We start from the raw sequence: 15341 nt of genomic DNA on the forward strand, positions 1-15341 counted from the left end.
ATTTGAAGTGCTGTCCGAATATATATTCCAAGACTAACTCAAGTACCCCTCGCCCACCAACTTATAGTCCCATTTGTCTGCGAATAATTATCAAGCGGTATAGAGACATTGCTTCAGAAAACGTGCTGAGTTGTAAAGCTCGAGTTGTAACTCATTTTTGGGTGTTAAGATATTTCTACGAACCTGCGCTGGCGCTGTGCCGTAGAGGATGAGGATCCCATCTTAGCTAAAAGCTGAATAGTACACCTCCTATACACCGAGCCAGCTATTTCTCAATTAGTAAAATGTCATGTCCGACTCCCAAAATCGTATACATTTGAGTTTGTGAAAGCATGCGGAGTACAGCTCGGAGCTGCGCCTAGGTTGGAGATAAGCCTATCGATAAGCTTATCGATAAATTCACTATCACGTGTATACTGGCCACATTTGATGGAGCTATTTCATTGACATGATGCCTGTCAGCACTCTCAAAATCAGCAATGCGCGGTGATGAGAGACAGCAACATTCTCCGGCTGATGCTGATGGCCATATTGAGCTGGAGTCACAGCACCTTCTCTCAGATTTGTCGAACGAGGAGCACAATACCGTTCTCCCGGATGTAAGCAGCGCAACTCCTGATGAGCCGCCATCGCGATCTACGCCATTTCCGCCTGCGGATGCAGGGCGTCGCCCGCCCCGGACACAGAACCGCGTGAGATTCGATATCGCTGATGACAGTGAGGACGAGGGCCGTGCCAACGTGGACAATCGCGATTCTGAAGACGTACAGTGGCTGGACGAGGAGGACTACGTTGACAGGGGTCGTTCTGGGAGACATCATGCTGGACAAAGAATACCCCTTTTAACAAACATTGAGGCACCTAGCGTGACTCTGGCGACGTCCGAAGAGTTCTTTCCTGAGGAGCATCTCGAGGGCGCAAGGCCGAGGAGTGGGATGAAAATGGCGTTCATGAATATGGCGAACAGCATCATCGGGGCGGGAATCATCGGCCAACCTTATGCGCTGCGGCAATCAGGCATGGTGATGGGGACTCTTCTTCTTGTTGCGCTTACTATAACGGTGGACTGGACTATCCGTCTGATAGTGGTCAATTCTAAGCTGAGCGGCGCGGATTCCTTCCAGGCAACGATGCAGCATTGCTTCGGGAAATCAGGCCTAATTGCCATCTCCGTGGCTCAATGGGCATTCGCGTTTGGTGGTATGATCGCCTTCTGCATCATTGTCGGGGATACCATACCCCACGTCTTGAGTTCTTTGTTTCCCTCTCTGCGGGAAATGTCGTTTCTTTGGCTCCTCACCGACAGGCGAGCTATCATTGTGCTTCTCGTTCTGGGTATCTCATACCCATTGTCTTTATATCGAGATATCGCCAAGGTTTGATACCACTCATGGCTTTGTTTCTGCTGCTGACTTTTGGGTAGCTAGCTAAAGCATCCACTTTGGCCTTGATTAGTATGGCCGTCATTGTTGTCGCCGTTGTTACCCAGGGTTTCCGAGTCCCACCCGAATCTCGTGGTGACGTGAAAAGCCTGCTCTTGGTAAACACCGGCTTTTTCCAAGCTGTTGGAGTGATCTCATTTGGTATGTCCAGTTGCAGTTCTCAGCATATTTTGTAAACTATATACTAACTATTCTTAGCGTTTGTTTGCCGTACGTAGGGCTCCTCAGTTAGTACACTAAAGCTGACATTCTCAAGACCACAATAGCCTTCTGATCTACGGTTCACTGAAGAAACCAACTCTGGATCGATTTGCCAAGGTTACTCATTACTCAACTGGGATATCGCTTCTTATGTGTCTGCTCATGGGTGTGTCTGGTTTCCTCTTCTTCGGTTCTGAAACGCAAGGCAATGTACTCAACAATTTCCCATCGGATAATATTCTGATCAACATAGCGCGTCTGTGAGTACCACGTCTAATCAGGACTTCCGACCACCGGTAAACTAACGTCCATCTAGTTGCTTTGGCCTGAACATGCTTACCACGTTACCACTAGAGGCATTTGTTTGCCGAGAGGTCATGACGACCTACTACTTCCCCGACGAGCCCTTCAACATGAATCGCCACCTGATCTTCTCAACTGCCTTGGTGCTAACCTCCGTAGCCATGGCGCTGTTGACCTGCGACTTGGGTGCCGTGTTTGAACTGATCGGAGCGACAAGCGCAGCTTCGTTGGCCTATATCTTCCCACCTCTGTGCTATATCAAGCTAAGTAACGGCTCCCGCAGATCGAAAACCCCTGCATACGTGTGTATCGTCTTCGGGGTAACAGTTATGGGGGTAAGCCTTCTACAGGCGGTTGGGAAAATGATAAAGAGTATGTTCTCTATCATCCTTGGAAGACGTAACTGACACAGAGCGAACCTAGACGAAGGTGGTACAGCGACTTGCAGTACTTGAATCTCAAGCCTCGCTTTGCCTGTATATTACATACATTAGATCCCGGCTAACGTTGCAAATAATTGTACATATAGACATGTGCTGCGAGCTGACATCAACCTCAATAACAATATCATCTGTTGCTCTTCTGGCGTACATTTTACTGACTATAACCAACCAAAACCAGAAGATTAACAGAAGAACAATGATCTGCAGCATAACCTGTATTGAGAAGGTCTAGCCACTGAAAAGGCAAACGCAGACCACGGGCAAATATTTGCTCGTCCGCATTGTTGCGTTTGCGTCCACGGGTTTCAGTACAACGCGGTTGGGATCCATCTTTATTTCCCCCCAACTATCTTCGCCTCTACACCCCCACATCTTCTCAATCTACCCCGTATCATCGTTCGTTCCAGAGAAACTTTGTTTCCGTTGTCTAGGACCCATCTCTCGCGCCCGAATCCCAGCCTACTTCTTTCGGAGGACCGGCCCCCTATCTATCGGTCCACACTTTCAGAGTGACGTGCGGTCTTAACACATGCCCTATGAGAGAACGAGTGAATTGTGGACTGACATTATTTAGGCCATAGGTGTCATAGGGGGCTTTCCTTTCCGCTTTTCACTTCCAAGCCTGCATCAATTGTCTCGGACTGAAAGAATACTTTCCCACCGCTATAACACGTCCTCTTTCCCTACTCAGTCAACCACCCGCACTCTGGTCACAGACTCTTTTACACTCACTGCAACATCGTGCTTCCCTCCTCGCCTCCTCAGTCTCCGTGTATCCTGGCGTACATTATGGACGAAGCAGCAGCGGCGGCGGCGGCGGAACGCCAGAGGAAGCTGCAAGAGGTACACTAATCTCCGCCTTTTCAACGATAACCTCCAATGGCTAACCCTGATTCCGACAATTAAAGATAGACTTAGGAACGGATCGCAGGGAGTACATCTCAACGGGCGGCCACATTTCCCGAGAGAAAAGTTTGCAATATAAGCGACAACTTGAATTATCTAGGAGATCTAACGTGCCCGGCTCAAAAGAGCAACGACTTGCCGAGAAACACAAGCCTGCGCTAGCAGCTTGGTCTAGTAAGATCTCTACTGCCTCCTCGATGTTGACTCGCGGAGCTGACTCTGGGCTAAGGTATAGGGGTGAAAGCAGATGACACCGAAGATCTGGAACACCTTGACCCCCTTATGGATGGCCAGCTCCACCGTATGAAGCTCACAGATGAGTTGCGCGGAGGTAGTGCACATAGCCAACGGCTCCCAGACCGGAGCCAGAGAAATTACAGTGCGGCTGCACAGAGGATACCAGTTTTCCATGATGGAGAGATACAGATCCCAAGTGCTTCAAATCGTGCTCCCAACAGGGTCGTCTCCGCACCTGCAACTCATTCGAATGGATACCCTGGCAAATCATCGAAGCACAAACCTCATGCTCAGCCTCTTCAGGGATTGGACCCGGCACTTGATCGGAATAACACTGTCAACAGCGCCTACAACCAATCGTTTGCGGCTCCAACAAACCCACCGGGTCGCAGTAAGGGATTGACCTCTCAAACACTTACTGTGAGAAGGCTAATGAAAACATTGTTAAGGTGCGCACACTGCTCCCAATCCTAAAGTCAAGGTTAGACGACCTCTGCTGTAAGTTGCATGTGTTTTTCTTGGGTCTAACCGTCCATTCTGACACCAAAAGCAGAAACTACCCGGGGGTATGCAGTCCAGAAGAGTTTCTTAAGGCGCGTGATGCTATGCCGTGGGTTTCCGAACACTCTATCGTCCATAAGATGTCGCTAACATTAACAAAAGCGGTGTGGATCGGAGACCATTGGCTCAGACGCCTAAGGCTCAGGTCTTACCGAGAGCGGCTGACCGTCGTGCTGAGAGTTCTCATCTGCCTCCAGCGTCGCCAATTGCTGGAAAACCGCAAGACCAGAAAGATACCACTCGTCCTACAGCTCCCACAACCGCTGAGAACGGAACTGGACCAGTTGACAGGGATCTGGGTACAGGCTCAGTGAGCGTTGAAGATACGCCTCCGGCGGCTTCCACTAATGGGGACTCCAAGGCCAAGGTAAAGGAGGAGCTGGACTCAGTCCCACATGGTTCTGTCCTCAATCCACAAGGCTCGGTCCCATCGCCGCGTCCTGAGAACCCAGTCGGTACGCTTGTCGACTTCGATTGTGCAATGGACTCCGGGTCTGCGGCTGCCCCGAGCCCAGCCCTGCAAGAATTGGAGGGGTTGCGTTTTACGCAATCTTCAGAGCTACAAAGTACTCAATCGTCTCCTTCTGTAAGTACTGAAGCGAAAGTTGACCTTGAAGGGACCCTACATAAGGACCACCCCAGGTTGAGCGAACTGGAAAATCAGGAACTCTACAAAGAGATTGCTAAAATAACCAACCTCATTAAATCACTACCCTTGACTAATGAGAGTCTACCGGCCTTATTTGCATTGAAGGAGATACTGGAGACTCGTCTCCAAACCCCTCTAGACCAACAAGAAGACACAGTTCAGGGTCAGCAGCTTCTTACTCCCCCAGGCCCGGAACATGAGCGGTCGAAAACTGTTGCTTCGACGAAGGCACTGGAGACTGTTTCGCCTGTCGCTGAAAGTACCCCGGCCCATAGCCGGAATACATCGTACTCCGGAGCTAGCACATCTCCATGTCAACCTCGCTTGAATGCGCAAGCAAGACAGTTCAAGCCGAACGCGAATCCGTTTTCAACGCACCGATCGCCTTCCCATGCTACTTCAGACTCGTCTGTAAGTCTTCCGCGCAGTCCAAGCAGCGAGGTCACCGCACCCGGGTCGGAAAGCGTTCTGAGCAATGGTACTGCCATACCCACGATTGCGAATACACCCTGGCCGGAGCCTGTCCGTAATCTCATTAACAACAACCCTTTGGTATATGGTCATCTATACGGTGACCATCTACTCCCTGGGCAACGTTCTATACTACCTTTTGCTGTAACCCTGACATACTCTGGGACAGCCAACTCAATTTATGCTCGTGAGTGTTTCGTGCTCTGCCTTTTGACGACCCTGCTAATATTGTTTGAACAGCAAAAGTCCCTAATCCATCAACTCCTACGTTCTTGAAGCCCCCGCCAACGAAACCTATCAAGATTGTTGATCCTAAAACTTTAGTGTCGAGAGTTTCAAACCGTGCTTCGTCGGCGCAGAGCGCAGAACTAGCCAAGGAAAGCCTGACACTTAAACCCAGAGATGCGCCAGTTCCTGCGAAGAAGCCCCAACAGACTTCTTTGCAGGAGTCCATCTATGCTCCGCGTTACAAGGATCCGAAATGGCTATGAGCATTGTTTGCTTGTGGCGACCGTTTGTCGACGCCCATTTCTTTCCCGTCAATTTACCCTGTCCTCCTCTTGCCTGATGTTGTTCTACTTAATGCCCACATGCGCTTTCTTTGTTTCATCTACTACAATAGCAATCCTTTCGCAAATAATGTACGTCACTCGCCATGTCCCTTTTCTTTACTCGCCGATTCCAAGATTTGTTATGTCTGCTTCATCCCATATGAAAGCGCTGGACTCGAATGAAATCATCATTTGTGATTCAAACCATCATATCGATGGTGCCCAGGGCTTGGTTTTCTTGAGGTTTGAACTACTTTAGCAGCGAAGGCATACTATTCGAGTTCGTAGTACTGCTGTTTCTCTGTAGTAGTAGCAGTAGTAATGAAAATCGCTTGCAAGATATATCGAAGCAAACACTTTCCTCTCTATTCACTGCGTCGCAGCATGTCGCTTATAAAACTAACGAGTTCTCTGATATACCCAAGCACCAGAGGCCGAGAAACCCTTGAAATCAATGCTTGAGGTCAACAGTATCATTTCGTAAGTAGAGAATGCTAACGTCTAAAGGCGTAAAAATGTGCAGCTGGCTGCAAAGTACAAGCTGGAAGAATTGGCTGGACTAAGGAAATGCACGATATTACAAGAATTAGTTCAAGAAAGAAGAACTTCGCTTTTGAATTGCAATACTGGGCGTTAATCTTGACCTTAACCGGGTGGGAGGGTGCTGGCATCAACCACGTCGGCAGCATCCTTCTCCAGCTCCTCGTTGGCCTCAAACAGAGGAGATCGTGGCAGAGCCATGAGACCGGTTCGGGTGGACTCAAGGATACCAAAGGGAGAAATGAGCTTCATGAAGGAGTCGATACGGTTTGGCTTGGCGGAACTTTAGACGTAGTTTCGGTCAGAATGATGTTCAGCTAAAAAGAGCAGGAAGGGGAAACTGACAGTTCAACAATGCAGTTGTTAGTGCTGATATCCAACACCTTGCCACCGAACTGGTGAGTTAACCGCGTGATAGCATCCAGATGCTCGTGCTTGTGTCTCAGAGCCTGGCTGCTAGGCAGATTGCGGGGGTGGAATTGCTCCTTCTTCTTGGAGACCTTGTTCTCGCCGCCCTTCTCCTTTTGCGCCTCGATGGATTCAACGGGGGTGGTGATCTCGCGGTGGTGCTGGAGCAGCTCCTCAAAGAACTCAGGACCCAGGATGCTGACCTTGGCCAAAAGCAGCTCACGCTGGACAAGCGCAGAGTCTGTGTAGTCGAGAACAGCCCAGACGGGGACAAGATCGTCCAGCTGGCGGCGGGCCTGCTCGACAACGCCGTCCTGACCCTGCAGCACGATAGTCATGCGAGACAAGTCCTCCACCTCAGTGTTGCAGACAACCAGACTGTCAATGTTGAATCCGCGCGCGGCCAAGATACCCGAGACGCGAGAGAGCACACCGGGCTCGTTCTGTACCAGACAGTTCAGCACATGGCGCTTGGGCGGGTTCGTCGGGCGAACGGGGGTCTCGTAGAGGATGGAGGAGACGGCGGTAGGAGCATCCCATTGCTGAGAGAGGTCCGCTACAGGGAGCGTGAGCGGGGAGCGGCGGTGCAGGGACTTGTAGGCCAATGCTGAGGTTGAGCTGGAGGAGGCCCTGGTGGAAGTGGTGAAGGCGGACCGGGTCGCCAGTCGAGAGGTGCGGCTGGCCGCCGAGAGGAAAGGCATTGACGCCGTCTTGGACAGCATCTGTGGGTGCCGGAAAGCCATGATCTCCCCGAATTGGAAGAGACAGGCGGGTGAATCAGGGTGCAGGCGGTTTTGATTGAAGAATCGCAGCGTCGATGGACTTTCGCATTTCCTTTTATCTGGGTCCGGTCACGGGTCCGACCTCGGGGAGCTGACTCATTCTCCGCCATCCGGAGTCTGACTGGCCCTCCGTCCGGAGAATAGCGCTAGCCTTGTACGGACTAGTGTGTACTTTATAGACATGTGACCTGGAGTCTTAAGCTTCCCATTGCTTCTGCTAGCAATAATGCGCTGGCTCTGCTCGGTCGGTAATAAAGCAAGATCCCGAGAGCCTCATAATTATTTCAATTGAACCTTTGGGCCATTCATCTTTCTCTCATCTCTCCGCTGGCCTTCATTGCAACAGACAACCGCGGTCCAGCCCTCTCACAGATTTACGCTAGTCCGGGATCGTCTTGACCTACTCCACCGCCAAACTAAACTTCTTGCAAAATACTGGCCTATTAGTCTACAGCCACAGGCTACACGCTCACTTTATACTCAATCCCTCCTCAGAATTCGGTTCCACGATAGCTACGATGACTGACGACGATCGCCGTCCGAAACGCTCCCGCTTCGACCAAACTACTCCGGAGCCTCGTCGACAGTCGCGATTCGACCGTCGTTCTCGGTCCCCTTCTTCGCGACAATCCGAGGCCACTCGGACTCGCAGCCCGCTCAGTCGTGAGCCTCGGAGCCCCGGTGCGGGCAGCAAAGCAGACCCTGCGGCTGCAGCTGGTGCGTCTGGACTATCCCTTGATCTGGAGATATACAGTAGGAGGTTACTAACCACGAAAAATACCAGCCGCCGCCGCCGCCAAAATCAACGCCCAGTTGCAAGCTAAGAAGGGTATCCAACATGTCGATGTGCCTCCAATCCGCGCCGTTAGTTTACCTTTTCTCATATACACCTGTCCAGGGTCGCGCAAATGCTGACAGTGCCTGATCGCAGACTTCCAGCCCATCCCAATCTGCCACGCCCTCCGGCGGCGACGCAAAATTGAACGCGGAGATCTATGTTGCCGATGGTGACTACATCAAGGACATTGAGATCAATGACTTGCGCAATCGCTACACACTGACCAAAGGATCTACCCAGAAGATGGTAAATACTCCTGTGTGCTCGCTGATCTTCCAGGCGCATTTGCCCTCTAACCTAACTCGTCTCTGCTATGATTATGAAGAAGCTTACCCAGTCCATCCACAGCATCTCTCCCCTCGTTTGCATCTGCTGACCTCCAATGCGTGATATTTAGATTAAAGATGAAACTGGCGCCGGTACGCCTTCATCCCATGTTATACCAATTTTTTAACTCAAGAAGGAAGCTCATCAATTTATTTTCAAGATGTTACCACGCGAGGAAATTACTATCCGGACAAAAGCATGGCCACCGCAGCGGTACGTGAGCCTCAACACTCTCTATTACAGCTGCTGTCTAACTATTGTTACTGGTTTGCAGAACCCACCGTTGTACCTCCACGTCACGAGCACGTCCAAAGAAGGGCTTGAAAAGGCCGTTGAATTGATTGACGATCTCATGAAGAAAGAGTTACCCAATCTAGTGGATGAACGACGATTCCGCCGCCGTGAACCAGAAGTTGAGCGGGATGAGTTCGGTCGCGTACGCCTCGTCGATTCATCATATCGTTCCCTTGCTAATCGTCTTTAGCGCAAATGGCCCGAGGAAAAGATTCCTGTTGGCCTGGAACCAATCCCTGGGTTCAACCTCCGTGCGCAAGTCGTCGGACAAGGCGGCATGTACGTTAAGCACATTCAGCAACAGACGAGATGCAAGGTTCAAATCAAAGGTCGTGGATCCGGCTTCATGGAACCCAGCACCGGCAGGGAAAGTGATGATGCTATGTATTTGCACGTCGCGTCAGTGTCTCCACTCAGTTCAAGTGAACCCAAAACTAAAGATCTTATAGTGGCCCCGACGCCAACGATGTTCAGCGCGCAAAAGCACTATGCGAGGACTTGCTGAACAATGTCCGGGAGAAGTACCAAGAGCACAAGGAGAACCCACATCAGCACGGTGGCTACGGCGGCGGCTATGGAGGGAATCGCGGGAACCGTCACGACAATTACGGTGGAGGCTATGGCGGCGGCTACGGAGGCCAGCACCAACACCAGCAATCGCCTGCTCCCGCGACAGCTAGCCCGTCAGGCCAAGGAACTCCTGGAGCAACAAGCGCTGCAGACTACAGTGCGCAATACGCCCAGTACTACGGATCCGACCCTTACGCTGCCTACGGCGGGTACCAGAACTACGTTGCCTACTACCAATATTACCAGCAAGCTGCGCAGCAGCAGCAGCAACAGTCGCAGAGCCCTGCTCCTCCACCTCCTCCATCTGAGGCCCCCCCGCCACCTCCCCCGGGGTCAGGGTCTCCCCCACCCCCTCCTCCTGGTGACAGCTACAGCGCCGTACGTATATCTCGCTTGTCGTTGTCTAACTACCAGCTAATCTTGTCTGTCTTAGGTTCCACCACCTCCAGGGCTCTGATTATCGTCTACTGAAGCTAGCCGTCTTGGATATTGAACACGTGGTTCATGCTCACCGAATCTATTCCCTCGATATTCGAACGTTTTTAGATGAGCCTTGTAATGCTTATAAATTAAGCCTTGCGATCAGTATTTTACGATCAGCTTCACTTAAGTGGTTGTTGATCTGGAAAAAAGAAGGAGTTGTGCAGAGCGGCAATATATAGCTTTCAAAAGTGACCTTCCTCTTTGCAAGAGTTCATCAGGAAACGCTGATGATTTGTCAGGTCCCGTGTAAAATATTCTATTTGCCAGAAAAGCTCATGATCCAGCAAGCCTCTTATGACACCTGACTCCAAGCCCCTGGCTCCTTCGACCAGCCCCTATGTAATGCCCTATGTGATGCAAACAATGGACAAGATGGAGTGAAAATGATGACAAGATACCTGCCATGAATCTTTTCAAACGTGCGGGCGCTCCAGTTCAGGAAACATCCGATCCAGCGGAAACATCGCATCTAGCCACCCGGCTTGAGCAAAGTTATTGAGCTCTTCTTCAGATGCCATTTTTGCTTTGCGCTCCTTCAACCCGTCTGTACCCTCTTTACAGAAATCGCAAGCATAATTGCAAGGAGATAAGGAAATGGCGCCACCGGGAAGACTGTTACCATCTGAAGAACTCGGGTCGGACTTAGGGACCTGCGAGCCCATTTTCTCCAATTCAAGATCACCAAAGAACTCCTTGATCAGTTCATGCCGACAGCGTGAAGTAGTCTCGCAGTACTGTACGACTTTGTCAAAGCTCTGCTTGCGTGCGTAAAGATTTGTCAAGAGCGCGACTTTATCTCGGTTGAGGCCTGCATTTCGCCCACCTGAGCGATTGTTCGCATTTTCGATGTCCCGACGTAGGTGGTTCAGAACGCGCTCTCTCTCTTGGGGACTGTAATAGACTATCGACGCGGCAGCGCGGCCGTCACGGCCTGCACGCCCGGATTCTTGAACGAAGCCTTCGAATGTGCGTGGGGGATTCCAATGGACCACGAAGCGAACTTCTGGGTTGTCGATACCCATGCCGAACGCGGTTGTTGCCACGATTATGTAGAAGCTCAGCAGCTTTGCTTGGTGCTCCTGTTGCTGTAGTTGTTTCTGGGGTATAATCCATTCCTTTTGAACCCTGGTCCTGTCGGCCGCGGCGAGACCGGCATGATATGCCACTGCGCGGATGCGGTTATCGCATTGACATAAGATGTTTGCTAGCCTCTCTGCTGCCACTCGAGTAGATACGTAGACTATGCCGGATATTGGGGGTGTTTTCGAAGCCGCGTCAGTACCTAATCGAGCCTCGCGCCGGGCCTGGATAGAATGGAGCCATGAAACAAGATCATGAACTTGGAAAGCTTCGGGTTCGGAAGGGTCTGGAGCAAACTCTTGCATGAACCGTATCTCGTAATGAATGTTGGGCCTGGCTGAGGGAGTGCTGAAGAGTTTGAGTTGGGATGAGTTAAGGCCCAGGATGCGGATGATATCCTCACGAACCTGCGGAGTGGCTGTCGCTGTGAGGGCACTGATCGGTACTGGTGGGTTTGTCAGGAATTTCCTGAACCAGGACAGTTCCTTGTATGCCGGACGAAAATCATGGCCCCATTCACTGATACAGTGGGCTTCGTCAATGGCAATACGCACAAGCTCTCGTTGACTATGCATTATTTTCAAGTTCTGTCGAAACGTGTTGTTCTGGCAAAGCTCGGGGGTGACATAGAGGAGACGTATCCTAGGGTGTCCCGACAGAAGGTCTTCAGCTATCAATCGTCTTTCAGCCACGGAAATCGTGGAATTGATTGTGGCTACCGGAACACCCAATGCTTGGAGTGCGTTGACTTGATCGGTCTGAAAAAAGAGTCAAACTTGTTTCGACAGCCAAGAATATGTGGCAGCGGAGAATCATTTTTAGCACTTGATCTGAACTTACCATCAAAGACAGGAGAGGACAGACAACAACGGTAACTATGGAATGGGGGTTTAGCGTTGGTTCAAGATTGAGTTATATGTTAAAGGAATAACACCAACCTCCATGGGTAGTCATGGCTGGTAGTTGGTAACATAAACTCTTCCCGAAGGAAGTCGACGCCTGGAGGAAAACATCCTGTCCCTCGACCGCGGCGGTTATCACTTCTCGCTGGAGGGGACTGAAATTCGGTCAGCTCACAGTCGCGTCAGTGTAGAATATAGAGAGACTTACCGGAACGACTTCTTCTGAAACACACGGTGAAGGTAGAAGTCCAGGTCAACTCTCCGCCGGTGCGCAATGTTATGCAACATCACTGCGGCATCTTTACGATGCAACGCGCAGTTAGGTGAGTTCAAGGAGAATTCCTGGATATCTCTGTGGCAGACACAATGAAACTGCTATGGATTGTACCGGAGAGTAGGTCCGCTCATGGATCCGAGGTAAAGTGAGCGAATCCAGAGGTGAGCGAGCAAACCATCGAGGAAGGTATGGATTCCGATGGACCTTGGTTGCTCAACAGACGCGATAGGTACACGATGTCACGTGAGCTTAATTGATCTGGGGTGCAGCAGGAAAGAAAGAAAAGTATGCAAAAGTGTATTTCATGTCTAATGCCAGATCTAAATTATAACGCTAAAATACAGGATATCCAAGATAGCAACATGCGTGCCCGCACGGATAAAGGTCGACGACAAGTCTATAATGTACACAGATGCTATCGCTCCCCAGACTCCTCCCGGCGTAGGGCCCGATTCATCTGGAACTCCAGCTCCTCCCTGACGGCCAACACATCCAGCCCCCTACGCTTTTCAGGCTGCCATATACTCTCCATGCGAATCCAGACCTCCATGAGATCATCGGACCCGCAGCAGGCGCCAAATGCACGCAGGATGATGATGATCATTCGACGGCTTAGAAAAACTCCGTTTTCAGCTCGATAATCCAGCCATTCGACGGTTTCCTCTTCGCGTGGGCGTGGCTCGATTTGGCTTCTTCGTACGTCGAAATCAACATCAAGATCCGCTCCGTGTTGGCCATCATCCCCGGATATACTTGATTGGGTTTCTTCTTGCCCTTGATGTTCTTCATGACTTTGGGGTTCTTCTTGCCCCTGAGATGCCTCCGTTGTAGCCAAGGGCAGGGGGATATATAGCTCAGTGGAACTGCTCATTAACACATTTGGGGTTGCAGTACTATCATCTCTCAACGGGTTATGCCAGACATAATCCGGCGGCAAAGCAAATGATTGGCGTTGGATTCTGATCTTGGTCTCATAGAGATCCCTGAGGTAGGCTCGCCAAGCCATTCGCAATTTTGCCGCCGTCCAGTCTCCGTTGTACCGACCATGGCGAGCAAATCCTTCAAAAAGCAGCAGAAAGATTAAACCGCGTGGAGGTACAGCAAAGGTCTTTTCCATATCCATTAGGACCGATTCGAACGCCTTCAAATCCCCGGTTTTGTGCGTATGATGAGAAAGGAGTATATAGAAAGTTCGCGTATCCGGACCCATCTGGAGGGCTTCTTGAAGGGCACTGTGATGACGTGGAAGTCTGTTCTTCAGAGACGCTGATGCCTGTAGAACACGACCCAGCTTCTTGGAGGACTTCCGGTAAGCGATCAGCTCTGCCGTAAGACCTTGTCGCGCAATTCGCGTCTTGGATTGGGTCTGCAATACGTGCTGGTATATTTGCATCGCAGACCCAGGTTCACCGGCATTGAGAAAGGAGGTCATAAGACAGTTTGTCACCGTAGTGTTGACAAGCTCTCCGGCTTTAACAAAGTCATGGAAAGCCCGACGGACGCCATCAGCGTCCCCAATTAGACCCTGATAGAATATATAGCTGATTTTTCCCATGCGGCCAAACTGTATCTTCCTCTTCGCCATTTCTTCTACCAAGCGATCGGCGACTTTGTATTGGCCTGCTTTGACGGCTGTAGTGAATAGAATCGTGAAAACCACCTCGTCCGATTGAACTCCCGCTGAATGCTCCATCTTATTCCATAAACCGATTCCCTGTATCAGGCCAGCTTTAGTTACCACGTTGCCTGAGGATCGACCTGCGAGATGGATAGCAGATGTCCAAAGCGACCGTGACAGCGGAAGGTTTGCTGTCAACATATCTTCCACAAGAGCTAAATAACGTCGGGTATCAATCCAACGGCGGTCCGGTGGGTTGGCGAACCTACGCAGAAGCAGCCCGCGGGAGCGTTGTGAGAGATGTTTCACCCCGGGAGAGGGAAGTTCCCTATACAGTGAGAAAAGGTAATGATTCGAAATCGATTTGTCTCGAATGTGTTGTTCAAGTTTTCGGACAGTGCTAAGATCCAAGGAACTTTCCGTGTTATCAAATCGGGGTGGAAATGGGTCGAAAGCGGCGGCAGCATGAGCTGCCTCTTCCCATAGTTCATCTCCCAGCAATTCTTTGAATATCTCAGCTGTCTCATGGTATAACTTTTTTGCATCGCTCTTCCAGCTTTCGGTCCTGTCTGCAAATTGAATTGGTTTCTCCTCGTTGTTCACTTCGTGCTCTGTGTCGCAACGCCTAACGGGTTTGTGTTCCTCATGAGAAGCAATGCTGTGAGGTAATGGTTCAAAGCTTGTGTGTTCGTGCTGTGGTTGCCGTGACACAGAATTGAGATAATTCGGATGCTTTAGTCTCGCATAGTCATTGGGTGTCTCGTGCAAAGTTTGAAGTGTCGTTGGCTCGTTTATCCGACTGTCCTCGGAATCAGGGACCTCCACCCGCTGTGCGGCCGTGGAAGCAAAGATCTTTTGTGTCTTTGATCGATGTACTCCTAATCTTTCAACTCGGCTTATAAACCTCGGTAAATGTTTGGCCGGATCCAGCCTGCGCCCTCTCCCCAAGGCCCTGTCTCTTGTCGACCCCCACGAGGCTTTCGCCGATGTTGTGCTGAACCCCCTGCTTCGAGGGGAGTGTTCGCGACAAAAGCCGGCTACCACCAAGGAACGGATGAAAATGTCCGCTATAGATGTCGCAACAGGTCGGGCACGGGGAGAGGAGCCGATTCGCCGGACGGAAGCATTGGAGAAGAAGGATGACTGATGACGCATAGGCTCAGGGTCGGACGGAGAGCCAGTAGTCGACCGCTGCAAACGTAGTAATCGCAGGTGTGGTGGGCTCTGGGACTGATTAGGCTGAGGCATGGGATGGCAGACATTGTGGTATCGATTCAGCCATGCATAACCCGAATAAGTCTACAGAGACTTTTGCAGATTAAGCGGAGAGAGGAAGAGAACTTAGAATAGAGTGGTCCAGCGTGGGCAAAAGAGAGGCGGAGGTTTTCTCCGCGTGTTATTGCAGTTGAGTCCTCTTGGTCGCTGTCTGAGTTCAATATTTGAGCAGATGCGCTTTTC

At 50.8% G+C, this 15341-nt stretch overlaps 6 protein-coding genes across 6 annotated transcripts; 3 read left to right on the top strand and 3 right to left on the bottom strand.

Moving 5' to 3' along the window:
* Positions 1–479: 479 nt before the first annotated feature.
* Positions 480–2401, top strand: BDW74DRAFT_167150 (putative amino acid transporter; the record flags this gene model as incomplete). The annotated part of the gene is made up of 5 exons (XM_073726660.1): positions 480–1376; positions 1424–1583; positions 1699–1903; positions 1960–2318; positions 2370–2401. The coding sequence occupies 5 exons, from the start codon at positions 480–482 to the stop codon at positions 2399–2401; spliced, it is 1653 nt and encodes a 550-aa protein (XP_073585206.1).
* A 1736-nt stretch (positions 2402–4137) lies between these two features.
* On the top strand, positions 4138–6132 carry BDW74DRAFT_150509 (uncharacterized protein; the record flags this gene model as incomplete). Its single annotated transcript, XM_073724020.1, has 3 exons — positions 4138–4142; positions 4196–5400; positions 5454–6132. The coding sequence occupies 3 exons, from the start codon at positions 4138–4140 to the stop codon at positions 5702–5704; spliced, it is 1461 nt and encodes a 486-aa protein (XP_073585207.1). The 3' UTR covers positions 5705–6132.
* An 84-nt stretch (positions 6133–6216) lies between these two features.
* Positions 6217–7516, bottom strand: BDW74DRAFT_133366 (acetolactate synthase regulatory subunit). Its single transcript, XM_073722334.1, has 2 exons — positions 6650–7516; positions 6217–6587 (listed from the first exon to the last, which is right to left on the bottom strand). Exons 1-2 carry the CDS (start codon positions 7453–7455, stop codon positions 6410–6412), a joined length of 984 nt encoding a protein of 327 aa, XP_073585208.1. The 5' UTR covers positions 7456–7516; the 3' UTR covers positions 6217–6409.
* A 294-nt stretch (positions 7517–7810) lies between these two features.
* On the top strand, positions 7811–10200 carry BDW74DRAFT_133376 (KH domain-containing protein). Its single transcript, XM_073722335.1, has 9 exons — positions 7811–8211; positions 8279–8358; positions 8426–8578; positions 8730–8751; positions 8820–8872; positions 8934–9095; positions 9144–9352; positions 9403–9901; positions 9957–10200. Exons 1-9 carry the CDS (start codon positions 8013–8015, stop codon positions 9978–9980), a joined length of 1401 nt encoding a protein of 466 aa, XP_073585209.1. The 5' UTR covers positions 7811–8012; the 3' UTR covers positions 9981–10200.
* On the bottom strand, positions 10152–12287 carry BDW74DRAFT_190135 (putative RecQ family helicase RecQ; the record flags this gene model as incomplete). The annotated part of the gene is made up of 4 exons (XM_073732119.1): positions 10152–11844; positions 11927–11961; positions 12025–12143; positions 12280–12287. The coding sequence occupies 4 exons, from the start codon at positions 12285–12287 to the stop codon at positions 10420–10422; spliced, it is 1587 nt and encodes a 528-aa protein (XP_073585210.1). The 3' UTR covers positions 10152–10419.
* A 258-nt stretch (positions 12288–12545) lies between these two features.
* Positions 12546–15289, bottom strand: BDW74DRAFT_150515 (pentatricopeptide repeat protein). The gene has a single exon (XM_073724021.1). The coding sequence runs from the start codon at positions 15129–15131 to the stop codon at positions 12681–12683; it is 2451 nt and encodes an 816-aa protein (XP_073585211.1). The 5' UTR covers positions 15132–15289; the 3' UTR covers positions 12546–12680.
* Positions 15290–15341: the final 52 nt, after the last annotated feature.

Source organism: Aspergillus multicolor (genome assembly GCF_047715735.1).
Source record: "Aspergillus multicolor strain CBS 133.54 unplaced genomic scaffold BDW74scaffold_8, whole genome shotgun sequence".
Taxonomy (NCBI): domain Eukaryota; kingdom Fungi; phylum Ascomycota; class Eurotiomycetes; order Eurotiales; family Aspergillaceae; genus Aspergillus; species Aspergillus multicolor.

What these genes read in the sequence shown, in the direction of transcription:
- BDW74DRAFT_133366 (XM_073722334.1), bottom strand. Translation starts at nt 7,455, where the DNA reads ATGGCTTTCCGGCACCCACAGATGCTGTCCAAGACGGCGTCAATGCCT. An exon ending in AACAACTGCATTGTTGAACT is followed by an intron (nt 6,588 to 6,649) that starts GTCAGTTTCCCC and finishes CTACGTCTAAAG; the next exon opens with TTCCGCCAAGCCAAACCGTA.
- BDW74DRAFT_133376 (XM_073722335.1), top strand. Translation starts at nt 8,013, where the DNA reads ATGACTGACGACGATCGCCGTCCGAAACGCTCCCGCTTCGACCAAACT. An exon ending in AGACCCTGCGGCTGCAGCTG is followed by an intron (nt 8,212 to 8,278) that starts GTGCGTCTGGAC and finishes GAAAAATACCAG; the next exon opens with CCGCCGCCGCCGCCAAAATC. An exon ending in ATGTGCCTCCAATCCGCGCC is followed by an intron (nt 8,359 to 8,425) that starts GTTAGTTTACCT and finishes GCCTGATCGCAG; the next exon opens with ACTTCCAGCCCATCCCAATC.
- BDW74DRAFT_150515 (XM_073724021.1), bottom strand. Translation starts at nt 15,131, where the DNA reads ATGCCTCAGCCTAATCAGTCCCAGAGCCCACCACACCTGCGATTACTA.